General features: G+C 40.2%; 2 protein-coding genes across 2 annotated transcripts; one reads left to right on the top strand and one right to left on the bottom strand.

Moving 5' to 3' along the window:
* The first annotated feature begins 2,043 nt into the window (after nucleotides 1–2,043).
* LOC124251389 (vomeronasal type-1 receptor 1-like) lies at nucleotides 2,044–2,946 on the top strand. The gene has a single exon (XM_046684148.1). It carries the CDS (start codon nucleotides 2,044–2,046, stop codon nucleotides 2,944–2,946), a length of 903 nt encoding a protein of 300 aa, XP_046540104.1.
* An 18,867-nt stretch (nucleotides 2,947–21,813) lies between these two features.
* LOC124249451 (vomeronasal type-1 receptor 4-like) lies at nucleotides 21,814–22,743 on the bottom strand. Its single transcript, XM_046680422.1, has one exon. The coding sequence runs from the start codon at nucleotides 22,741–22,743 to the stop codon at nucleotides 21,814–21,816; it is 930 nt and encodes a 309-aa protein (XP_046536378.1).
* Nucleotides 22,744–27,545: the final 4,802 nt, after the last annotated feature.

Below are 27,545 nucleotides of genomic sequence, written 5' to 3'. Positions count from 1 at the left end.
GAGTAGCTGGAAGTTAAATTTTTCCCCCCATAAGTAAAGTTTGTTTTCTCCTCTGGCTTCTTTAGGATTTTTTGTATATATATATTTGATTGTTTGTAGTTTGAAGACTACATTCTTAGCTATAGTTTTGTTGTTGTTGTAGTTTTTTTACATGTATCCTGCTTGGTGTTCTCTGGGCTTCCTGGATCTGTCATTTGGTGTCAGATATTAATTTGGGAAAATTCTCAGTCATTGTTGTTTCATTTATATCTTTGGTTCCTTCCTCTCTTCTCCTTCTGTTATTCCAATTACCCATGTGTTACACATTTTGCAGATGTCCCACAGTGCTTGCCTACCCTGTTCTGTTTTTTCAGTCTTTTATCAGCTTGCTCTTCAGTTTTTGAAGTTTTCTGTTGAGATAGCCTCAAACTCAGGTATTCTTTCCTCAGCCATGTCCAGTCTACTGAGAAGCCCATCAAAGGCACTCTTCATTTCTGTTAGTGTTTTTGATCTCTAGCATTTCTCTTGGTTCTTTTTATGATTTCAACCTCTCTGCTTCCATTGCCCCTCTGTTCTTGCATGCTGTCTAATTTATCCATTAGAGCCATGAGCGTATGAATCATAGTTGATTTAAATTCCAAGTCTGATAATTCCAACATCCCTGCCATATCTGGTTCCAACACATGCTCTACCTCCTCAAATGGTGTTTTTTACCTTTTAGAACATCTTGTATTTTTCTCGATAGCTGGACATGATATACTGGGTGAAAGGAACTGATATAAACAGGCCTTTATTAACGTGGTAAGGTTCAGGGAGAGAGAAGACCTTATAGTCCTTGGATTAGGGCTAAGTATTACACTGAGCCTGTGACTCTGGATTATGAACTGCCCAAGTGTTTCTCAGTTTTTTTCATCCTTCCTTGGGTGGAACAGAATGACTAGAGTGGGTATTTCCCTTCTCTATGTCAGTTGGGCACTGATAATACCCCAGCACAGTAGGCTCCAGTTAACTCCTTTCTCCTGAGGGCGGATCTTGTTAAGAAGAGCACAGTGCTCTGGTTCTTCAAAACCAGAATGCTTTTGCATTTCCCCTCTCCCTGCTGCAAGCATAATGGAGACTTTCCCTGATATTTGCTGACAGCACCTGCTAAAGCTTCTGGATGTAAAACTCACAGATGTGTGGGGATCACTCTATAACTTGGTTTACCAGGAGTCTCCTACTCATACTTGTGTACACTCACCTCCAGCAATCCATTGATTGTAGGGTGGGTTTTCCCACCTCAGGCTTCATTCCCACCTGGTTTCATGAGTCTGCACCAGCAAGTCTTGGTTCCTTCTATTCACCTGTTCTTCTTTTCAGTTTCAGAGGCAGCGATGTCCCCTGTGTCCTCACTTCTCTTAGGGATCCAAGAGAGTGGATTCGGAGAGACTGCATTTTCAGTTTTTTTTTTTTCTTGTTGTTACAGTAGAATGGTGAGTTCCAAGCTCCTTGTCTGGATAACTGGAAACTAGAAGTCCACAACTGATTTTTTAACTCTGTAACAATGATGAATTGTGTCTCTCAAATGTGGACTGCTGATTCTCTTGCAACTCTATTAAATTTAGTTAGATAATCTTATAAACAACAATATTTCTGCATTTTCCATTTCATTTTTTAAGTTATGACATTCTCATAATAGGCAGGAGGACTATGAATTCTAAGAGGGGGTGCAGTGATTTCTTGTCTGTCTCCTGTCACTCATACACTCAGTACATATTTTTTAAGACCTAACGTATGTCAACTCTATTGTTGAAGAAGACAGACATGGTTTCTATGTTCACAGCCTTACATTCTTTTGGAGAATCAGAATATAAAAGTAAATAGAAAATAATAATTGTGAAAATTATTCCTGGTGTCAGGTGTATGTTCTCCAGGCTGAGCCCTTCCTTTGGAGTATGACAGTGACTCCTTTCTCCATAGAAGAAAGAGCAAAAGTCCTCTTCCAACATTGGTTACATAAGAGGACTGCTGATGTCATCACCAGCACAACCACATTTTGCTTTAGGACACTCCAAAGCTATCACCATGTCTTTTCAGAAAGATGTCCTAAGAACCACAGGGGTACTGGCTGTGACAACCACCTTTCTTTTGCAGACTGTGGTTGGGACTCTCTTTAATGTCATTCTCTTCTTTGATAATATCACTCCAATCTTGCTTGGCCACAGAAAGAGGCCCACACAAATAATTCTCACCCACATGGCTGTGGCCAATCTCTTGTTTCTTCTCTCCACTGGGATTACCCACATAAAGGCAGGTTTTATTTTGAGGAACCCTCTGTCCAGTGTTGGGTGTAAATTTGTATATTATATACACAGAGTGGCTCGCAGCTCCACCCTGTGCTGTACCTGTGTCTTGAGCACCCATCAGTCCTTCACACTTATCCCTGGGAGAGTAGCGTGGATGATGCCCAGAGGAAGATCTCCCAAGGTCATTGGTCCTTCCTGTTCCATCTGCTGGATGTTCAGTTTCTTGATGAATTGCTACATTCCCATGATAATCTATGGTGCACAGGATGTGGGAAATGATACTGACTTCCAAGAAAAGTTGTTCTGTTCATTGAATTCATCTGAAAGAATTGCCATCCTGTGGTCCATCTCTGATGTCATGTTTATTGGCCTCATGGGCTGGGCCAGTGGTTCCATGGCACTTTTCCTTCATAGACACCACCAGAGAGTGCAGCATATTCACACATCCAATGGCAACCACAAATGCCCCCCAGAGACCAGAGCCACCCACACCATCCTGATGCTGGTGGTCACTTTTATCTTCACTTACATAATGAATTCTGGTTTTGTTTTTTACATGACTATCTTTTTTGATACTCATCTATGGTTGATGCAGATCTCTAATATTTTGGCTTTAAGTTTCCCCACATTCAGCCCCTTAGTGTTGATCCTTAGACATCATAGAGCTCTTAGTTTCTGTTGATTTGAAAGAATAAAAATTTTTGGTCACAGAATTCAGCTAATGTCCTTATTTGATGGAGAGCTGTGAAAAGCTGCTTTTTCCAGGGCCCTTTATGGGTTGGGGGCAGGTTGTACAGATGTTTCACCTTGGAACTTCAGCATTCTTGGTTTCATCTGAAAAACAAGTCTCAGCCAAGGCTCTAACTCCTTGAAATTTGAAACTAGCACGGCCAGCTGGCTGCCAGGCATGATCTCCTTTTTCTGAGAGACAAAGGAGCAGCAGGGGTACAATGAACCCTCTCCACTGGGCTCCTTCTGCAGTGAATTGATGCACTGGAGGCATGAAATATACCGACATTTTAATTACATAGTTTTTCAAGATAAATCATGTAGACAGGACATCTACTTGCTTCTTTAAAGTGTTCAGCCATGGCCACTGTCTAGAGAATAATGTATGTGATGTTGGAATTTCCATGAGTTGAATGGATGTTAGTCATTGGGACACTTTCATCTTTCCGTGCATAGTGATTTGGAAATGCTACTACCAGGTAATAAAGGTACAACATAAGTACAAATATAGCTGATTCATTGCCATGAACTTCTGATATTTAAAATTCTAGTTGGAATGAAGGACATGATCCATCTTTGGACTATATAGTAGGTGATGAGAGGTTCTATATTATAACTGAGCTGTCCAATATGGTGGCCACCAGTCAAATGTGGCTATTGAGCACCAGAGGTGGGCTTATCCACATAGAAATGTATTGTGAGTATAAGATGTACACTCAGTTTTGAAGAAATAATGGGAAAGAGAGAATCAAGTATTTCATTGTGCACTTCAAAAGTTGCTTACATATTGAAATGATTACATTTTTACTGTAAAATTAGATTTGTTTGGTTTTACTTTCGTTGGCTACTAAAAAAATAAATTTATATTTACATATGTGAGTAATCTTATATCTGTACTGGACAGCATTGGTCTAGACCAGAAAACCTTTGAACTCTCCTAAGTGTCCAACCTACATGTGGCAAATATCCATAGCAGAACTGGAGAGGTGGAATACGTGTATGGAAGACACTCCATTCAGCATCTCACAGACTCTGCCAAGCTCTGATTTTCATCAAGAAAAAAAAAGACTTCATTAATTTCTACAACCTGGGTATTGAAAATCCAAGTTCTGCCTGATGCTTCCATTAGAGGTCCCCATGTCCCTAGGTGCACACACTGTGCCTGGCATTAACTTGTCCTCAGACAGCATTTGCTGAACCAATAATTTACTCTAGCCTGAGATCTTTCTTTCTTATCTCTGCCTTTTATAGAAATTTGAGAAGTGAAAATAAAATCCCATGAGACCAAACTCATTTTTCCTCCACTAGGTCCTCTTCTGGCCTCCGACTGCTTGTCCTGACAGCTCAGTTACGGGATGACATCAATTTACAAGGGGCTTTGATTAGACAGAATCCCTTCTCCCACCTCACTCACATCCTGCCTCTTCTCTTTAATCCAACCAGATTTTGACTTAATTCTGCTATCAAGGAGAGTTTTTGCACATCATAAAGAGGTTACTACAAACAAAGCAGATACTTCTATCTTGAAATTGTTACTTTTTAACTAACAGGAAGAAAATATCACTATATCATCATTCTAGATTAGATCTTGAGTATTATATCTGTTGATGAAAAGAATTTTAATTGAGATCAAAATTTTAAAAAATTGTCACAATTGTTAATCCTTCTAAAATGAATGGGACTAGTTTCAAATACTTTTTAATCCTGAAGGTAAAACCACCCATTTTGATCAAGAAAATTAATTAAACCTCCTCAGAAGTCTGTCCTAAAGTCACACTCACTGGATCACAGTTGCTTCTTCCAAAGAGTGTTTTCTCCACGAATGTGAGGATCTTTGTTCAGACGTTTGGTAAATAAACCCAAAACTATTTCCTGACCATCTGTCAGCTGGTGATTATCCTGTTTCTTGTTAGTTACAGACTCAGAGATAAAAAAAATATTTTTATACTATTATCATTTGCATTTCATCATAACATACGTAAAATAAGATAAATTTCTTTTAAAACCTGTTTAAAAAATATTCCCCCCGTGGTTATAGGTGACTCGTTTGAGATCATGGTTTAGGGGGTGGAATAAAAAACTGGGAGATGGTCAGGATTGCTGTGGGGTGGAAGGGGTTAGATGAGATTTAGATGATTAAGTTAAATAGGCTTCCACTTAATCATTCCACGGTAATCATTGGCTGCTGTTTGCTGGATATTCCTGTCATTCCACTGCAAACAGAGGCTCATTCCCAGCTCTCAAGCCCCTTTGTCTCATTAAGACACATATTTGTATTACATTTTTATTTATCTTATTATTTTAATAAGCTTTAAATTATTTTACAACTACTTCCAAAATGTTTTCAAATTTCTGACAGTAGTTATTCTCGTACTTGTGGTTTCACAGATTCTTGCTAATGGAGGATTGATTCCTGTTGAATTTTCTATTTGTTTCTTTTGAGGGGATCATGAGCAGGGCTCATATTCTCTTTGAGAACACCAGGTGAGTCCTGTGGTAGGAAAGGCCTAATCTTATGGTTTGATCCACCTTTATTAGGTTCCCTCAACATATTCTCATCCAGGAAAGGCAGGTATGGTAATATCTGGGGTTAAGAATTCTTCCATTAAAGAGAGGAAGAGAGCAAGTTAGGTTTCCCAGCCCATTGGAGGAGCTGACATTGGGTGTTGGTTACATGTAGTATTTTTTCCTGTTGGACCTTTAGAAAGAAAAGAGCTGCCTGCCTTCCATTGGGACAGTGGTACACTCTCCTTGCTCTCTGTCATTGGTAGTTTGGTGTCTTGAGTCTCCTATGTTGAGGGGCCCTGCTTTTCATTATTCATATTCTACCCAGCTAGCAAAAATTCTCCACCTCCTGTCCCTGCAAGGGTGTCATGGAACCCAAGGTGCAATGACTGGAGCTGCTCTGCTTTCTCTCTTGGCTCTGTTCAAGGTCATGACATCTGTGACTTGTGGAGTTACCTGGACATTCAGCTCCTCCAGTTGTCTAGGATGCCATGTCACCCTGACTTTACTGAAAATGCATCTCTACATAATTTCATACATTTATAGTGTGTCTCCAGTATTCTATGTGACTGTTCTTGAGTAATATCTGGGTCTTAAAATATATCTTAACTTTCAATAAAATCTTATTCTTATAATTTTTACATTTGAAAGGTCTCAGAAGTGTGAAACTCTTAGGCAGACTCTGAAGAAAAGCTTCAATTGCTTTCACTCTATCTCTGGCACAAGGTCCTCTCAGGAAATAGATCTCAAAAATGACAAAATATTATCTCTCAATACTAAAATCCAATACTTTTGGATTTTGGTTCCTACTTTTCCATAATAATTTTTTTATTCATTGAGATATTGGTGGTGACATCACTTAAGAATCCCCATGTATAACCATTCCTTTGTTTTAATTATAGCCCTAAATTGGCTTTTTAAATCTCTTTTCTTATGTGCGTATAATTCTAAGAATGTCGTTTCAAAAATCAGCTTTTCAAATTGGGCTCAGGAGAAACCAGCTCTGCCAACACCTTGATCTTGGTCTTCTGGCCTTGACAACGGTCAGAAATAAATCTCTGTTTATACCACCCAATCTGTTGAGTTTGTTACGGTAGCCCTAGCAAACTAATACAGTCACCCACATTTTCTAAAGAAAGACATCCTCTCTCTCTCACACACACACACTCACTCACATTACTCTCGCTCTATCTTGACCTCTATTGCACAACCTCATACTTGTCACTCTACCAAGTCTGTGGAGTACCAATGACCTACATGCCTTCCCTTGGCACGGGGCCTGGCTTAGCACCTGTGAGTCCCTGTCCCAGTGGTAATACCTTCCCCCATACTACTGAGGACAGCAAGAGGAGATGTGGCCTGGCCTCGCTTCTCTACTTCTGCACCCTGGGAGATAGTGTTGTGAGTGAGCCAGACAAGGGCTGAAGTAATAAACTTTCCAAGCATCTCTGGTTGATCACTATATTACATATGCATGTGGGAGACCCCAGAACAAATGACAAGTCTCAGCATCCTTGCAAATGTGACCCACTTTGAATGTGCTCCTCAAGCCACACACAGCTCAAGGCTGAGGCTCAACACCTTGCTGGCTTGGGATTAGTGAGCATAACTTCTGACCAAATCATTGACTGAACATTTAATTTTAAAGGTGCATAGGAGATCCCTGCATAGCCAGATTTTTGAGGAAAGCTTAGCGTAGACATAAGTACTTGCTCACTGCTGGGAGATACGTTTTGTAGTTTGAGCCCAAGACATTTTTTTGCCTACAAAAACAAGCAAACAAATCCAAATAAAAATGAACCAGTGAAAAACACTCTCAGAAAACAAAACAGAATCCATAGTTACTACAGCACACTTCTTGTAGTGTCCCTTCTTCAACCAAAACTACCAGACAAGCAAAGAGACCTTTGGATATTGGGTTATTACCCAACAAGAAAATCAATGAATAGAAACTGACTCCACAGATGTTCCCTTTAACAGGTAAAACTTCAAAGTAGCTAGTATTCATATATTTAGTGATAAAGAAATACATGTTCAAAGATGAAGAAAAAAGTATCATAGGAATGAGTGGATAAATTATTCTCAACAGGGAAATGGAAAGTATAAAGAAAATAAAAATGGACAATCTAAGGCTGACAACAACTGAAATGAAAAGTTCAGTAGATGGACTCATTGTCATATTTATCTGGCAGAAAAAAGTGTCAGTAAACTAGAAGATAGAGTATGAATAGTCATAGAATTGAAGAACAGTTTACGAAGACTAAATCACAATTAACAGGGGCTGGCTCAGTGGCATAGCAGTTAAGTTCATGTGCTCCACGTCAGCAGCCCAGGGTTCACTGGTTCAAATCCAGGGCACAGATCTATGAACTGCTTATCAAGCCATGCTGTGGCAGGAGTTCCACATATAAAATAGCAGAAGATGGGCACAGATGTTAGCTCAGGGCCAATCTTCCTTAGCAAAAAGAAGAGAATTGGTGGTAGATGTTAGCTCAGGGCTAATCTTCCTAAAAACAACAAAACCCACAAGAGTAGTTGTGGAATAACACTAAGCATTACAACACACATGTAATTGGAGTCAGGGCAGGTGCAGAGACAGGAAAATGGGTAGAAAAATTAATTGAAGAAATATGACCTTAAAATTTCTCAAATATTTTGAAAAACATCAACCTACTGATCCAGGAAGCTCAATGAAACCTAAGAAGAATAAATGATACTTCCTGGTCTACACTAGGCCTAGGGAGTACCATCTGTATGGACCTCAAAGTGCAATTAGGGGACATTTTTCTGGATTTAGACGTTGGAAATCTTGCTTATTTTGAAATAATCACTGGATTCGTATCTTCACATTGATACACATTTTGGCTTCTGAGCCACTTGTGCCCATTCTGTTTTCTTTCAAGTCACGTAATGGTGTTGAAGTTCTCCTAAAAAACTGTGCCCTGAAGAATCCGTAGACTGAAATTCCTCCAAAACATCCTGGGGTTCATGATTTTCTGTCTTCCAAAAGCTGAACATATGAGTTAACTATGGGCCCTCTGGCTAATAAGATTTCTGTTGTGTTCACATATTTAAAATGTTAGAGCAGAAAATATGGATCCTCCTATAGAGCAGAAATCAGACTTTAATAATCTAAAACTAATGTTTACAAATTACTTGATGAGGATTAAATATTGGAATTGACATCTTCTTTGAGGCTTTGATTAACTTTGGGTACCAAGGTGTCTTTCCTGGACTTTCACCGTGACTTCCATTATTCTCTTTTGCTTGATTTGCTCCTAACTGTTACCTTACCTGTTACCGAATCCGTGAAAGAAAAAAACATGATGAATAACCCCAGTGATCATGTAGTTGAGTAAATGTTAGGAGCACAAGAGCTCATGTAGCCCAGAAATACACTGATATGCTCTGGTGGAAAGGGTTCACAAATGGGTGATTTGTTACAGTCACTATAGTGAGAACAGTTTCTCCAATGATCTTGGACCTGTGCTGGTCTAAGTCAACAGCAAGGATTTTGTATGTACAGATGCTGTCCTCTTGCCTGTGGTAACATCCGACATGGTCAGAGCTGATTATTTTGGGAGATGGAATTTGGTATCAGTCACAGATACTCATTATCCAAGTCGTTTCCTTGTGCCCCAGGCATGGTGATCTCTGTGTCAGCTTTCCTCTAAAGGGATCAGTGGTGTCAAACCTGCGGGAACTCTCAAGTGCCAAACCTTTAAGAACCGGGAGATAAGTAAGAGGAACTTCAGTGCTTCTGGTTCCAATAACATGGTGTGTGGAGCCAAGAGAGACCTTGCCTGTCACAGCCACAGGAAAATGCTGCAGAATTATGGCCTGTCTGTCAATGGTCAATGTGGCACATTCTGTAGAGTTGGGAAAGTGCAGGACACAGAAGTGTATGAAAATCAGAGCAGAGACTATCATGGCCTTTGGCGGCCACACGTCACGTCTGAAATGAATGGCCACAAAAAACAACTTTGAGGCTGAAGTAAAGTGGATCCTTCTGGATCTAGTCACATGAAAATGCCAGAAACGTTTAAAACAAAAAACATCATAAAATATTTTTTTCTATGATGGTTGCCAAATGGTGATATTCTAATTTCCTCATTCCTTCTACATTTAGTAGGTGCCCCCAGATCCATCCATCTTTGAATTCTGGCTCTGCCACTCCAGCTGTGCAATCTTGAGAAATGAAAGGAAGGAAAGAGACGAAAGGTCAACCCAGAATTTTGCATCCAGTGAGAAAGACCTTCAGACATTATGGTGACACCTCTTTCTCCTGTGTCCCTCTTTTCTCATTTCATTTCTTGTCATTTCCTCCAACTCTCAGGCTATGATGGAGCTAGCATAGCTGCAGAGGCACATTGGTAGTGGGACAGGAACCCCCTAGAATACAGGGAAGTGAGGGCAGAAGTGGGCAAAGCAGCTGTATGGTTGTGTGTTTTCATCACAACAAACCCAGTGATGTGGCTGGTGGGGAGACAGAAGCAGCAAACCTGCATTACATGAGGGCGCAGATTCTCTGAAAATGCCTGCATCCCATTCTTTGCTCGTCCCCACATCCACTTACCAGTAATGGTGGCCAGAGGTGAACCGAGGGGAGCCCAGGACGCATATTGCATAGATGAATCTCTCAGTACAGACCATGCAATACAGTTTGAAATACCCACCGTGGACACTCCTCAGGTCCTCACAAATGATGAGGTGGTTGTTGGCTGTGTCAACATCTAAAGCCAGATCCACTGTGGGGATAAAATAAGCAAATCAGCAAGTACGTACACTATACACCACTCTTCACACAGGCTGCAAAGGCCCAAATATCTCGTTCACTTTCCTTCTTTAACTCTACATTTCTTCCCTAATCAGGATGTTCCCGGAGAAGCTTCCCAGGTCCCTTGATTAGATGAAATTTTATATGTAAAATGAATGTTCATAGCTGGAATTAGTCCTTCTTATTCATCACAAGTATTCTCTTTACCTTAGGTTATTTGATTATTTTATTAAAGATTTTTCCTCTCTTTAGTTGGTAATGTACATTATTAGAGAGGCCATGACTATTGTTTGTTCTCATATTATACAAAGTGATGCAGAATCTGTCAAAATATAGACCACAAATAAATATTTTGAATCATGGGACATCTTTTACTTATTGCAGAATAACACTGAAATATTATTCTTTCTTTCTTTTTTCTTCTTTTGAAATTACCTTCCTCATTTACTGTTGTTAAAGAGGCAATTGTATTCTGGGCCTTTTCTTGTATTTCCTAGAGTTGTAATAAAATATTCAGAAAAAAATGCTAGGAGTCCTGAGATGAGATGGGTAACTCCAGACAGTCAAGATAGAGGAAAGGATTCCCATGGACATGAGTGGGGATGTGCTGGGATCTTGGCAGCAACTTAGACCCAGAACTTAATGGAGCAGTTCTCAGAGGGGCAGGAAAATTGTAGAAGAATGACTGTGTACGTTGACAATATCTCCAACTAACCTTAATTATGAGGATGCCTGTCCTAACATGACCATGTGGATGGAGCCCAAGGAGCCTCAGAAATCAACCACCTGGTCCAAAGACCAATTACTTTACTTGGCTTCATTATAACACGGCACACTGGGAGTGCTCAGACTTCCTGACTATCAGAGGGGAATTGGTAAGACTTGTCAAATTTCTGGAATAGGTTTCACCATCCCTGACACAAGTTTGTATGGAGCAAGAAGTAAACTCACTTAGAAAACAAAGCAATTTGTGTCTTTCACAATGACCTTGTGGACTGGAAGATCTACCAAAGGACTCTCATAGAGCTCCAGTCACACCAAAGGCTTCCACCACTGATTACGTGGCCCAATATAGGAGACGCAGGGAAGACAGAAAGAATGAGCAAGTACTTGGCACTCTCCTATGAGCCTGGGAGGTCTGATCTGGCATCCTGAATTTAGAATATTAGACGTGCAGTTAAGCCATGATGATTCCCTTTCACCACCCTCTGCCTGGGGGCTTCGGGAACATTTGCCAAGGTCTGGCGAACATTCATTACCCGCACTCCCTGTAGATTAGAAGCACCTGGGGTCTTTTAAACCTTGCAGATTCCTGGGTCTCACTGCCAGAAGGGTCATAATCAGGAGGTTCAGAGTCTTGCTATTCAAAGGGGAGCCCATGAACTAGCAGCCTCAGCACCACAAAAGCCCTTGTGAGAAATCCAGCTTCATAGGCCAGGGCAGTGCACTGAACCACAATCTGCATTTCAGCAAGATCCTCGGGGAATTTGTGTCCACTGAAGTCTGAGAATCATTGTTCTGGGCCAGTGCTGCTCCCCCTCAAAAAATTGTAACCCCATGTGCATTTCTTGTAAACACATTAAAAAAATAGTTCCAAGATTCAGCTATAATTGATTTTAATAATGCATTTTATATAATCCAGTATATCCGAATCTGATTTCTACTTGTGTCAATAGCCAAATTTCAGATAATCAATGTCTGTTACCGGCTATTGGAAATATTGGATAGCACAGGTCTAGGGCGTGACCCTAAATATTATACTTTCTTAAAAACCTATGGACGGTTCTAGTCTATACTTACTGGTGAGAACAGCTGTTGCTTTGAAAGAATAAAAATTTTCAGCGACAGTATTCAGCTAAAGCCCTTATTTAAATGGAGACCTTTTGAAACGTTGCTTTTTCCAAGGCGCTTTATGGGGTGGGGAAGGTATCAAGCCTTATGTTCAAAATTCTGCAGGTTCATCTGGATAACAGCTTTCAGCTGGGACTCTAACTCCTTGGTTTTTGAAAACAGCACCTCCAGCTGGCTGCCAGGCCTGATGCCCTTCTTCTGAGAGACCAAGTAGCAGAAGGGGCACAATAAACCCTCCCCATCAGGCTCCTTCTGCAGTGAGCTGATGCGCTAGAGGCAGGAGACATACCCATATTTCAGGTTCGTGCATTTTTCAAGATAAGTCATGCACACAAGATGTGCTTCCTCCTTTAAAGTGTTCAGCCATGGCCACTGTCTGGAGAAAAATGTACATGATATTGGAATTTCCATGAGTTGAATGGATATTAGTCTTTGGGAGACTTTCATCTTTACAGGCATCGTAATTTGCAGACGGTACTAGTAGGTAATAAAGGTACGACATAAGTACAAATAAAGATAGATCTTTGACATGAACTTCTGATATTTAAAATGCTAGTTGGAATGAAGGACGTGAGTCATCCTTGGGCTTTATGTTACATTGGGGGAAGATCTGTAATATATCTGAGTTGTCCAATATGGTGGCCACCAGGCACAAGTGGCTATGGAGCACCTCAAGTGGGCTTTTCCACATAGAAATGGGTTGTGAGTATAAGATGCACACTCAATGTTGAAAATATAACGAGAAAAATAGAATAAACAATCTCATTGAGAAATTTCAAAAACTGATTACATCTTGAAATGATTACATTTTGCCCGTAAAATTAGATTTGTTTGATTTTAATTTGTGTTGCTACTACAAAACAAATATATAATTATTACATCTGTAACCACTTTGTATTTTTGCAGCATTGATCTACCCCAGAATACCTCCTCCTCCTCCAGCTATCCAACCTGCATGTGGAAAAAACCCAGAGGACAGCTTGAGATATGGAATTAGCCCATGTCTAAAATCCCACTCACCATCTCACGGAGTTTACCAGGTTCTGATTTGACTTAGGACAAGGAAGAATATATTACTTCTACAACTTGGGTATTGAACATCTAAGTTCTGCCTACTGCTCCCATCAGAGGTCCCCATGAGCCTATGTACACACGCTGTGCCTGACATTGCGTTGACCTCAGAAAAATGCTGAATTAATAATTTAGTCTGAGACTTTGATTTCTTCTATTTGTTTTCAGAGAAATTTGAGAAGTAAAAATGAAATCCTGTGAGACTGAACTCACCTCTCCTCCAGTAGGACCTCTTCTGGCCTCCATCTGCTTGTCCTGACAGCTCGGTTCTGAAGTGAGATCAACTTACACGGGGCTTTTATTAGACAGGGCCCCTTCTCCCACCTCAATCACATTCCATTCTCTTCTTTAATTCAATCTGATTTTGATTGAATTCCAGCATTAGTGAGATTTTTCTCACATCATAAAGAGGTTACCACAAACAAAGGAGATAACTGTATGTTGAAATTGACCTTTTTATAACTAATACAAACAAAATATCACGGTGTTATCATTATAGATTAGATATTAGATATTATATGTGTTGATGAAAAGAATTTGAATTGAGATTAAAATTTTTAAAAACTTAATCATTATTAATCCTTCTAAAATGAGTGAGTCTAGTTTCAAACAGTTTTTGATAATGAAGGTAAAATCTCCCATTTTGATCAAGAAAATTAATTAAAACTTCTCAGAAGTCTGTCCAGCATGACACTCACTGGATCACAGTCACTTCTTCCAAAGAGTGTTGTCTCCACAAATGTGAAGATCGTTGTTCAGAAGTTTGGTAAATAAACCCCAAAACTGTTCCCTGACTATCAGTCAGCAGGTGAAGGTCCTGTTGTTTGCTGGTTAAAAGTCTAAGATAAAAAATATTTTTATAATATTATTATTTCCCTTCACAGCATTCATAAAACGAGATAAATTTCTTTTAAAATATGTTCAGAAATTGTTCCTGGTGGTTTCAGATGATTCATAGGTGATCATAGTTCAGGGAGTGGAATAAAAAATTGGAGGATGGTGGGTAATATTTATATAATATTTTTATTCCTTATCTTACTATTTTAACAAACTTTAATTTATTTTACAACGCTTCTAGAATGTTTTCACATTTCTGGGAGTAGTCATTCTCATGTTTCCGGTTTAGCTGACTCTTGCTAGTAGAAGACTGATTCCTATTGGGTTTTCCATTTGTTTATTTTGAGCTGATCATGAGCGGGGTTTGTGTTATCCTTGGTAACACCTGGTGACCCCTGTTGCGGAAAAGGCCGAACCTTGTAATTTGATCTGCATCTATTAGGTTCCCCTTAAATACCCTAAGTCTGGAAAGGCATTTATGGTAATATATTGGGTTAGCAATTCTTTTATTAAAGAGTGGAAAAGACTGAGTTAGGTTTCCCAGCCTACTGGAGGGGCTGACCTTTGGTGTTGGTTTCCTGTAGTATTTTTTTCTACTGGAAATTTGGACAGAGAGGAGCTGCCTGACTTCCCCTGGGCAGTGGTACACTCTCTTGCTCACTGTCACTGGTGTTACAGGCTCTTAACATCAGCCCTGATATCAGTTCCCCCACATCGAACCCAGCGTATATGGGGTTAAAACTAAAACCCACCACCCCCTTTCCTGCTTCTCTAGCTCCACTCATATGTAAATACCTGTTTCTTTAAACTTGGACTCTTTGAGCTTTACAACTAAATGGGAGTTACAAATTGTTAAAAGCCCAGGTGACCTGGAGTTGGAGACACGCTAAAGTTTAGCTAATCATGTGTCCTTGAGTTTGCCGGGAAAGCCGCTGTCTCAAGAGTATCAAGGAGCGGAGGCTTCTCAGACCTCAAATCCTTGACTCCCGGCACTCCAAGCCGCCTCAAACAACAAGACGAGACAACGGCGAAGGATGCCCACCTGCCATCCTCCTATCTCACCCTCCCCGCCTCCGCCTTGCTGCAAGCAGCCTCTCAAGGCCAAACGCAGGCTGGTGGGAAACCACCAGCCTGCACAGCTACATACACCCCCTCCCCTACCCAAAACCCCAAATAAAAATCCCTACCCATTCCTCATCGGGGAGCTAGCAATTTTTGAGGCATGAGCCCTTGCTTTGCTCCCTGTGCCTGGCATAGTAAAAACCTTTCCTCTTCCACTCAAGATTCTGTTCTCGTTATTTGGATTGGCGTCGGGTTCAGAGACCGAACTTTCAGTTACACTGGCACTCTGTGGTGTCCTGGGTCTCCTATGTTTGAGGGATCCCACATTTCAATATACCACCTAGTGGGGACATATTCTCCACCTCCTGTAGCTGCAGGAGTGTCATGGAACCCAAGACTCCGATGGCTGGAGCCACTCTGCTCTCACTGCAGGCTCTGTTCAAGGTCATGACATCTGCAACTTGTGGAGCTAAGTGGACATTCAGCTTCTCCCGGTGTCAGGATGCCATGTCTCCCTGACTTTACTGAAAGTGCATCTTCCGTAATTTGATATATATCTTACGTTCCCAGTAGTTCTACGTGACTCTTCTTAAATAATATCTTGGTCGTCAATAATATCTTTTCAGAATTTAGCATTCTACTTTGCATCAGAATTAAATTGAAATAATATTGGATTAAAAGGTCATGGCAGGGTGAGAATAATGTCAAAGAGGAGGAACTCTCCAACATGAGCCCTACACCCAGAACCAAACTCACTGTGCAATCACTTGGAAGTAGAGGAGGACTCAAAAGGAGAATAGGAGACTTCTAAATAACCTTGTTGAAAAAAGTTGTTCTCAGAGTCTAAAAACTGGTTAGGAGATACCCAGATGGAAAATGTTGACATCCATAATAGTTAAACTATTACTGACAGAATAGCGACTACGTATACACAATTTTCTCAGACTGACTGAATCTTTTAGGTACGTAGATTTAAATTTTAATACCCAGATTGAAGAAGTGGATTATTTCATTATTTTCAAAACTCAAATTACAGCCAGAATATTCTGAATGGCACTGTCCAATCCAAAATTCTGTGATGGATATGATTCATAACTGTGGTATCGAAAAAGATAGTCACTCCCTCCATAAGGCTGTTGAACATTTGAAATGTGGCTGGTGACACATGTAGAAAGGATAATTTTTGGATATATTGGCATAAATAGAATATATTATTTAAATTTATTTCATCTTTTTCATTTTCTTATTTCTAATATGTCTAGAAAATTCAAAATTACTCATGTGCCCTCAATTTTATTTCTACCTTCTGTTGCTGAGGAAGATGGGAAATGGGGTGACACCTGAGGTCTTATGTTTCTGAGCTCTGCTCTGGATTAATGTTATAGCCAGAAAGTCCCAGCAGGGGGACTGAGCGTCCTCATGAGTCTGGACCCTTCCCCTTCAGCTCAGGGACAATGACGATTTCAGTCTCCTATTCCAATTGCTTTACAAACATCCTTAGGTTTGGACCATGTTGCCTCTATATTTGTGAGCTCACTGCTCTGCAATAGGACCAGCATGTTTTTAGGGCATGTTAAGTCCCTGCATTGGTGAGGGTAAAGGACTTTCAGTAAAGAAGAACCTCGACTGTTCTCCTCCCCAAGCCCAAGCTGAAGGGCATCCCTCGAAGACTGGAGTAAGAACCTCTTAGTGTGTTCTTGATTTTCTCACAAGATTCCTGAAATAATCTTGTCTTTTCTCTTAGACCCTTAGTAAAACTACAACAAAAAATCTCTGTAATTCCGATATCATGGCCAACAGGCTGATTTGGGAAAGGATAATTGGGTAGTACAGAGGGAAAAACCAAAGTTCACTATTTCAAAAATGATTCTGTTTCATATGTTTTGCATTGTGTCCTTCCTTTATTCAAAAATGTTTACTCACTAACTAGTTAAGTATGGTGAGCAGGATCTGTGTTAACGTGGGCCATTAATTTAATCTCAGTTGGAGAGTTCATGAAAGATTTTTCTGAAAAAGTTTTATCAGCTGCAGAAAGAGTAGTAATAAACCAGCAAAGATGAAACAGGGCTATTTAGGCCATTAGGTCCATCCATTTGTGAAAGTACTTCCTTTCTTTCCACAGTGAATATGACTTTGGATGGGGCACAGTCAACACTAACCTCATCATTTCTGATGACCTGAGGAGGGTGAGATGTTGGCATATCAAACAGATGCATAATAAGCTGATGCAGATGCTGAGAAAGTCAGCTTTGTATTCTGTGTCTTGGGCTCCCTTCTATTCACCAATACTGAGAGTTGGTTATGGGAACCAGCCATGAATACCTGTTGGCTGCAACTTAGACGTAGAACTTGCATGGAGTAATGCTTGAAGGAAGAGTGAATCATGGACATGAACGGCTTTGTGGATGCCTCTATCTGCACTAGTCTTGGCTTATCAGGTCAGAGTCAAGATGCTTGTTCTAACATGACCTGGAGGGTGGACTTACCATGAGCTTCAGAAGGGGACCCTCTGGACCCACAACCCATGACTTCACTAAGGTCCCTCATGCTTTGGCAGAATAGAAAATGCTGTCTTGTATCTGACCCTCTGAGAAGGATTACCGAGAACAAAAATATCTAGATCAGGTTTCACCCTCCCAAATGCAAGATTGAATAGAGCAAAAACAAATTTCACAGTTCATATTCTAGATTGATATATGTACCAAAACACACACAACGTATTCCCACCCAACACAGCCACCACTCATTCCATGACCCATTGTAAGAGGCACAGGGAAGAGAGGAAGAGTAAGACTCGGTGCATCCAATGAGGCTGGGCTGGGAGTCCGGGAGATCTGGTCTGGTGTTCTGATCTTAGTGCATTACATATGCAGCTAAGCTCACATAATCCACAATAATCATATGCCTTTCTTTAAGCCACATCACCAATTTAGCACAGAGTTAACATGTAATACTGGGCTGGGCATTATTTCCTGTAACACTGGTTCGGTCATGGAGGGAAGCACATGCTGCAGTACTCAGGTCCAGAGTCCACAATGGAACCTAAACATACAGTGACAATCACATGCACTTTTACCACCATTTTCCTGGCAACCTGAGCACTGGGATAAATTGTCAATCCTAGTGGTTGCACACTTTCAGTGGATTAGAATCACCTGGGGGTGATTATGAGTTAGAACTACTGGGTCCAGGATCAGTGAGGATCCCAGATCAGTGAGGATCCTGAACCAGAAAGGAAAATGAGTAATTGTGGGGTCAGCTGGGAAATTTGAATGGGGCCTGTAGATTGAGTAATAGTGTTGCATCCATGTTGCTTCACTGAATTGAATGGCAGTATGGATTTTACATAGGAGAGTATCTTTTTTTTTTTATTTTGAGGAAGACTAGCCCCGAGATAACTACTGCCAATCCTCCTCTTTTTGCTGAGGAAGACTGGCCCTGAGCTAACATCCGTGCCCATCTTCCTCTACTTTACACTTGGGACGCCTACCACAGCATGGCTTTTGCGAAGCGGGTGATGTCCGCACCATCAATCTGAACTGGGGAACCCCAGGCCACCGAGAAGTGGAATGTGTGAACTTAACCACTGCACCACTGGGCCAGCCCAGGAGAGTGTCTTTTTTGTAGTGAAAATTACTTTAGAGATTTATGGATGCTGTGAAACACGTCAGGCAACTTGCTCTCAGGGGGTTCAGAAAAACACTACTGATCATGGGATTACACACAGAGAAAACGGGCGATGGAGTAAATGAGCCAAAATGCTAATAGTAAGTCTGTGAAAGGAACATGGAACTTTTAAATACTCTTCTTGCCATATTTCTATGTATTTAAAGTATTTTGAACCCATTATTTAAAAATCAAAAATGATACATTGCCACTGCATTTCTTTTATTTGTACAAAAGGATTTTACATTGCTAAATATATTTTCACTATTGTCTTTCCCTAAGCAAATTTGAATCATCTGCTTATGAAAGACAACAAACTTTCGTTGGGGTGTTGGTTATCTTTATAGCATTCTACTACCGTTTTATAAAAGAAAGAATTTTGTTCGACATGTTGGAAAAATGAAAGTTCAATTAAGATATTTTAAGATAAATACAAGAGAGATAATTTACCCATAGCAGGTTGGCATGGCAGAAGAAGTGAAAGGAAGTCTTCTGCTCTGAGGCCCTGATGCCAGAAGGGACAGATCTATCAAAAGACATGAGTACCATAAGTGGCAATTGTGGATATGTGTGTAAGCTCTGCGTTATCTTCAAATCTTAATTTCTCGAGAGAAAACTGACTCAAGAAAGGAAAGAAAAAGGATGAACTGTGGGTTATGACATACAGAGAATTAAAATGTTGAAAAACATCACCATAAAGCATTTGAAGGGATATATGGAATTATACTAATTTAAGTTTCTTGAATATTTTGTGAAGTGGTAAACAGTAGTTTTAATTAGAATGTCATCTGTTAGCGATGCATAGTGTGATAGCTACAACAATCGCTAATAAAATAGTTATTAAAAATTTGTGAATATTTATGCACCCGACATTAGAGAACCTAAACATACAAAGCAAATATTCACAGACCTAAAGGGAGAAATAGACGGCAACAAGATAATAGCAGGGAACTGCAATACCCCTCTTTAACAATGGATAGACCATACAGACAGAAAGTAAATAAGGAAACATTGAACTTGAACTACAGTTTAGACCACTTGGACCTAAAACGTGTATCTTGATCATTCCACCCAACAGGAGCGCAAACACATTCTTCTCAAGTGCACATGGAACATTCACCAGGAGAGACCTTATGCTCAGTCCCAAACAAGTCTTAACAGAGTTAAGAAGATTGAAATCCTATCAAGCATCTTTTCCAACCTCAATGATAGAAAACTGGAAATCAGTACCAGCAGGAAAGCTGGAAAATTCACAGACATGTAGAAATTAAAGAACAGACTCCTGAACGACCAAAGGGTCAAAGAAGAAAATTAAAAATATCTTGACACAAATGAAAATGGATACATAACTTACTGATACGGGATTCAGCAAAAGTTGTTCTAAGAGGGAAGTTTATAGCAATAAATGTCTACATTAAGAAAAAAAAATCTCAACCTAGCTTTATACCTTAAGGAACTAAAACAAAAAAAAAACTAAGTCCCAAGTTAGCAGAAGAAGGAAATCGCAAAAATCAGAGCAGAGGGAAATGAAATAGAGACTAGAAAGACAGTAGAAAAGATCAAAGAAAACTTATGTGTTACTGAATTCATGAAAGAAATAAATATGATGAGCAATCCAAGATCTCTTGGAGCCCAGAGGTCCATTTGTATGCTCTGATGGAAAGATAAACAAATAGATTTTTTTAATTGTAAGGACAACATATTGTGGTCATTTTAGAAAGAACATAGCAGTGGTGTTGTATCTACATTGGTTTTCTCAATCGAGGGCAGGATATTTCCTGTCTAGGAGTGTGTCTCTGCTATAGGGGAAATCACATTAGTGTGTTTAAGATGTACAATTTAACAGGAAAAACAGCAAGTGAAATAAAAATATTTTTAGATAAACATTGAGACAATTCATCTAGAGAAAACCTGCCTCCAGAAAGTGAAGAAATTTCTTCACAGTGAAGAAATATTATATGAGAATAAAACACACAGAAATGAAGTATAATTGGAAGAAGTAGGTATCATGGATACTCGCATAATCTATACTTTCTTTGCATTTCTTATTTTCTAGATAAGACAAGTGGTTCATGGCAGCAAAAATATTATCATTTATTGTGAGTAAGAACATATAGAATTACAATATATGAATTAAATTTCATGAAGCATGTGAGAAGGTATACAGAATTCTGCTAATGTATGATTCTTACATATTCTCTGAAATGGTCAACAGTAGTTTTAACTTGAATATAATACTTTGGAAATCCATTTTATAGTGGTTACAAAAACCACTAAAAATAAGTTATATCTTAACATCATTAATTTTAAATATGGAATTTAAATTTCCAGACTGTCCCAAAAGAAGGCAAAAGAAAAACAGACAAAAGCAGATAGGACAAAGAGAAAACAAAGTGCCCAGTTTCTGTGTTTCAATGATGAACTAAACATCCAACTGACAAATACCAAGATGGTAGCTCTGCATGCTCATTCACATGACGTCATCTTTTCAATCAATAAACTTCACCAAGGGTCAACTGTGTAAAGAAAATCCAGGTTTAAAGGCAAAGCAACCCACTGGCCAACATTGATTTTTCTCTGTAACACTACAGCATATTGGAGAAATATGAGTGAAATATAGTAACACAATAATGTAGAAAAAATACCTTCTCCATTTTCTAGGTTTCTTACTTTCATCCTTGAAATAAAATCTCTACTCTCTCTGCAGTAATATTTATCTGGGCCAATATTGGATTATGTGCCAGTGTGTATTAGTTATGTTATATATGTTAGCAATACCCACACTGAGATATAATTTACAGAAACACTTCAAATATTCCTGAAGAAAGGATAACTCCTTCAGATGGCTGTAGCAGTAGAGGTTTCTTCAATAATGGTGTGGATCTTTTTTGACGTCATGATTTCATCTATAGACTATCAATGCAGCACTAGAATAAGATCAACCTTCCAAGATATTTGTGGATTTTACGTAAAAAACTGGTACTCAGTAAATGAGTACTGCATAAAGTAATTATGGTTATTATTGAAGCTGTCTTCTACATATTTATTACATTAACCACGATATCTAACAATTAAAGAGCAAAACCTTGGAGTTGTAGGATCCCTAATGATCAGCAGGAAGGGGCTGAGAGTGGGAAAACAAGAAACCAAAACACTAGAGGTCTGCATCAACCATAGACGAGAATCTAAAAAGGCAGTGATGTAAAAAGTAAAAATGGAATTCAGCATGTAGAAGATGACAAAAGTGACCACCAGCGTCAGGATGGTGTAGGCAGCTCTGGTCTCTGGGGAGTATTTCTGATAGGTGTTTCGAGTGTGAATATGCTGCACTCTCTGGTGGTGTCTGTGGAGCAGAAGCACCATGGAGCCACTGGCCCAGATCATGAGGCCAATAAACATGGCATCAGAGACAGACCACAAGATGACAATGCTTGCATTGGGATTTGAGGATGAACAGAACCACTTCCCTTGGGTGTCAGTGTCATTTCCCATGTCCTGTGGACCAGTGACTTTTACAGGAATGTAAATATTTATTAAGAAACTGAACATCCAGCAGTTGCAACAGAAAGGACCAATGAACTTGGGGGCTCTTCCTCTGAGCATCATCCACATCACTCTCTCAGGGACGAGAGTGAAGAACTGATAGGTGCTCAGGACACAAGTGGAGCACAAGGAGGTGCTGCAAGCCACTTGGCGGATGTAATAGACAAGCTTACACCCAAGACTGGAGAGCGGTTTCCTTAGGACAAAAGCTGTCATCATGTGGGGAATCCCGGTGCAAAGAAGAACCAAGACATTGGCCATGGCCATGTGGGTGAGAATTGTGTGTGTGGGCCTCTGCCTCTGGCCGAGCAAGATTGGAGAGACATTATGGAAGAAGAGAACAACATTGGCTGGAGCTCCAATCCCGAACAGAGAAAGGATGATGGTTTTCAGAGCCACGTCCCCTGTGGTGCTTAGGAAACCTTTCAGAAAAGACATGAAGATAGCTTCTGAGTGGCCTGGAGTGAAGAGAAGGCTATGACTGTGCAGGCAGCAGGACTCTTCTTAGTTATACAACCTTATAAAAGGATTCTTGGCCTTTTCTTCTCCTGAAAAGGGAGGCACTGTCATACTCCACAGAAAGACTCAACCTGGGGATCACACACCTGACAATAGTTTACTTTTCATCATGATTATTTTGTATTTATTTTTATTTACTCTTATATTCTGACTCCTCACCAGAATGTAAGACATCATGAACTTAGGAACCAATGCAGTATTGTCCCAAAATATGATTGACACAAAATAAGTGTTAAATAAATGTGTACTTAATGAATAAGTGAAAGGAGACAGGTGCACTGTACCCCTCTCAGAATTCACAATCATCCTGTCAGGCATAATAACACATTAACCTAAGATAATGAAATGGAAAAATGCAAACTAATGTTCAAATTTTAAGGTTATCCAACACATTAAAATCACGAGATAATCAATTAACTTTTGAGAACTCTTAACATTATTCATCATCGTGACTGGATCCAAATACCTGCCAAAAAATCAGTAGCCTTCTGAATATTCAAGATGACCCTCAAATGACCTTATATAGTCTATTCAATATAGAAAAGCTCCAAAATGGCCAAGGAATTTTAACTATTAGTAAGTCCACAGACCTGAACAGGCTGAAAAATCAGGTATGAAGATCTTTTTCTGAGTAGTCTCCAGCCCTCCTCAGTCCACACCAAGAAACAAACACTATGATCCTAAGACCCAGTCCACAGCAGATTGTTTTATATCTTCATTTGATTTGGGGTTCCTACATCTTGTCAGGCTCTTTACTTTGTTCCAGATTTTACAAAGGAGAGTCAGTCTAGCTATCTGAGTTCAAAATCACCCATAGCACCTATGGTGTCAGAATAAAGTCTGATCTGAGCCCTTATGGATGAGTAGCAAGCTTCCATCAGATACAACACAAAGATTGACATATTCTGGTTAAAAGAGTCAGGTCTTCCAGAGGCAATAATCTTTATTATTCCTGTAGGATTCAGAAGCCATTGTCAGGTACAGGAAAGGAGACGAGAATTTGGAACAAAAGCCCAGAGTTTCCAAAATTCCTTCCTCTTCAGGAAAATCGGATCCAACTTATGAAACTACTATGCCAACAATGCAGGAAGCAGCACAATGAATAGCTTATAACCAGCAGCTTGGGATTCAACAGATCTGGTTCTTTTTTTAACTCCCCACTCACTAGTGCTGGGACATTAGAACACCCCCATGAGTTCTCAAAACTTTGTTCCATCATTTGTAATATAGGACATTGATAGGACTGTGGTAAAGGCATGGGGTAGGTCGTTACAATTCCAGCCTCGGGACCAGACAGCTCTTATTGTGAGTCAAGATCACCCACTTATTGGCCTAGTTCAACCTGGGGAATTGTGTTTACCATTCTGTGCCTCCATCTTCTCCTTTAAAAATGTACAGGAGGCCTTAATACAGAGAAGAGGTCTAAAGCCTGGCATGAACACACGATGTGCGTTCATGTTAACTGTTGATGGCAATGGCTAGGACAAAGGTAGTTCTCATATTGTGTTCATAGAATTAGTACTAACAGAAACCCTGGTGATGGTAGATACTATTTGTTTCTTTGTTTGGATTACCTGTCACTACCAGGGATATGAGCAAAGGAAAATAAAATGTAAAAAGCAAAGACTAGATCAGGTATGTTTCACAAGTCAAATGATTTTTGAGACTTGAAAATTAGAGTTCATCTCAGTAACATTTTTTCCCACTCCCCTTGCTGCCTCACACACACACACGAAGCAACACTTATGTGCGCACAATAGAGAACACACAAAGAAACAGTCTTCGGAGGAATAATGAGACAACTGCGCGCTACCAAAGTAGGATTTCAGAAAGGAAAAAAATAGTCATAATATCATAATGTCATTATACCACAGACTTTTTCTCTGAGAATATCTGTTTGCACACGTATGTTTGTGTCAATGGGCCTATGTTATGCTTCAGGATTTTGAAGTTACAACCCAAACGTGCACATCAATTTTCCATCTGTATTCACACCCGAACCTGAAAATCTGTTAGGTCTGAGAAAATAAGCAGACCCTTTTGTCCATGGGCGAGGAATTCAGAGGTTCTGGTCATCCAAACCTGGCTCAGTCTCCAAACAGGTCCTCATCCTCTTTTCTGTCATCATCCGGGACTCTAGCACACAGAGATCTTCAGTGAACCTCACTATTGTGGTCCCACCCTGAGACACTCCCCAGCACGTGCCCACCAGCCACCAGCCCAGCCAAAGCCTGGCTGGGGCTGCTTAGGTGGGGACAGGGTTAGCCCCTGTCCTCCGCAGTGTCACTGCACAAACCCAGTTCTGAGTTCCTCTCCTGTTGGAGAGCCCTGCTCTGCTGGTTTTTGCCCTGAGATTGAACAACAGGAAGCACTCACCTGACTGGACTTTGCTCCAGAGCCCTGTGCAAGGAAGTGCCACTCAGGAGAAGTCCAGGGAATCTGAGTCCATAGTTATAGGCACAGAGTTTCTGGACCTGATCTCCCCACAGAAATGTCATTATCATGACATCAGCAGTATCGCTGACACTGTCTGCATGGAGAGTCTGGGGCATATCCAATAGGGAGCCAACTTGATCCCCCTTGCAAATCACAACCAGCCACTTCTGGTGACTAATGGTAATGCTTGGTAATTAATGAGAAGATCCTAATGAGCAGCTGAACAGTAGGCAGAGAAAGTTTTCTATGTTCCCTGTGGAAGAACCTAAGTTCAGAGTCAAGGTTGTGATCTGTGGTGGAATTGAAACTTGAGGTTGGATCAGGCTTCCTTTTACACTATTTAACACACAATTATACAATATTTCCAAATGAGCATTTTCCTCGAGACTTTCATGATTCCAAAATCAGGCTGACACCCATGACTGCCTCATACTGATCATCTCCATTTGATGTGGAATCTGGTCTCTCCCTTAACTTCAATACCACAGTTCTTGCTACTTATGACCCACAACTTCTAAGCCTGGAGAATATTCCATTTGAAGCTACTCCTACCCACATCAGAATCTCTGGGTTTTCCTAAAGTCCACATGACCCCACAAGACATCATGACACGTTTCCTTAGTCACCCAGAGAGCACTGCTCACTTGTCCCTCATTGGACAACGAGGCTGTCCTTTTTTTGAGGGTTTTCCCTGGGAAGAAGCTTTTCTGGACATACAGATAGGATTCAGTGGAAAGTAATACATAGGATAGATAAATGGATAGTTTCAGAATTCTTTAAAATCAAGAAAAGGCGAAGAACCAAAGTGAAAATTGGGCAAAGTAGTAAGGGGAAAATTCACAAAATAAATGAAAAGACATCCCTGAATCCTATGTATGTTAATTACGTCAAGTCATTCAATTAGTTGTTATTCTGGATTGGTTTGGATACCCTATATTTTTTGCATTTTCATGTTATTTTTAGAATGAGCTCACCATTTTCAACAATGGCAACAACAATGACAACACAAGCAGGATGGGATCATGGTTAGGATGTGTCAACTCTTTAGATCAGCTAGGGGTGTGTAGGGTCAGGGGATATATGGGAAATCTCTGGAGCTTCCTCTCAAGTTTACTGTGATGATCACTGGATAGAAGCATTCCTGGACACATAGACAGGGATTAGGAGAAAGCACTGATTAGGAAATATAGAGAGACAATATTTAATTCTTCATAATTGATCGTTGGAATTATCAGTCAATAATTGGAAATTTCCATTGACAATTGGATCCTGGAAGCGAATGCCTTCAGCTGGCAAATTGTCCTGATGTCCTTCTTCTGAGAGACCACGGAGAAGAAGTGGCACAGCAAACCCTGCCCACTGGCCTCCTTCTGCAGTGAATTGGTGCACCAGAGGCAGCAGACACATCCACATTTCAGGTACATGGGGTGTTCAAGATGTACCAGCAAACAGGACAACTACTGCTTCTTAAAGTGGCCAACCATGGACTCTGTCTGGGAAGAAATGTGCATGATGATGGTTTTAATATGTTGAGCAATTATTCATATTCATCATGAAGCCTTGTCACTAAACATGTGGAGATACTGTGGACATACTATGTGCCATCCCTACGACTAGGTAATGAACATGCAAGCAGAAATACTCATGACACTGGTTCCAATATCTGAAAATGTTGGTTGAATTGAAAGACATGATTCATTGTAAAGCTTTTAGCTGAGGTGGTGAAAGGGTTTAGGTCTGGGCTGTCCAGTGTGGTGGCCCTCAGTCACATGTGGCTGCTGAGCACCTGACATGGGCTCCACTGAACACACAGATGCTTTGGGTATAAAATACATGCTGGATTCCCAAGGTGTAATAAATTGGAAAGAATGTAAAGAATCTTTCTCAGAACTTTTCAGAACTGATTACAGCTTGAAATGACAATACCTATTGTATAAGAATAATTTAATCTGTTTCATTTCACTTTCTTTAATGTGGCTACTAGAAAATAAAATTATAATTACACGTGTGGGTCATGTTCCATTTCTATTGGACATTGCTGGGCAGATTCAGAAACCCTTCAAACTCCAAAGCTGGACCCACCAGTCTGCAGCAAAACGCCTAGCAGAACCGGAGAGATTGAAGAAGTCAATGGGAGAAAAGCAATTCCCCATCTTACAGTGTCTGTCAAGCCATGTTAATTAAAGAAGAGGAAGACAGTGTCACTTCTCCAGCCTGTGTATAAAAATCAGAGTCTGCCTACTGCTCCCAGGTCAGAGCATTCAGTCCAGGGTCCCTGAGTGCAC

This window comes from Equus quagga, chromosome 13 (assembly GCF_021613505.1).
Source record: "Equus quagga isolate Etosha38 chromosome 13, UCLA_HA_Equagga_1.0, whole genome shotgun sequence".
In the NCBI taxonomy this organism is placed as follows: domain Eukaryota; kingdom Metazoa; phylum Chordata; class Mammalia; order Perissodactyla; family Equidae; genus Equus; species Equus quagga.
The sequence above is the reverse complement of the archived record's forward strand: the minus strand, read 5'-3'. Positions and strand labels throughout refer to the sequence as shown.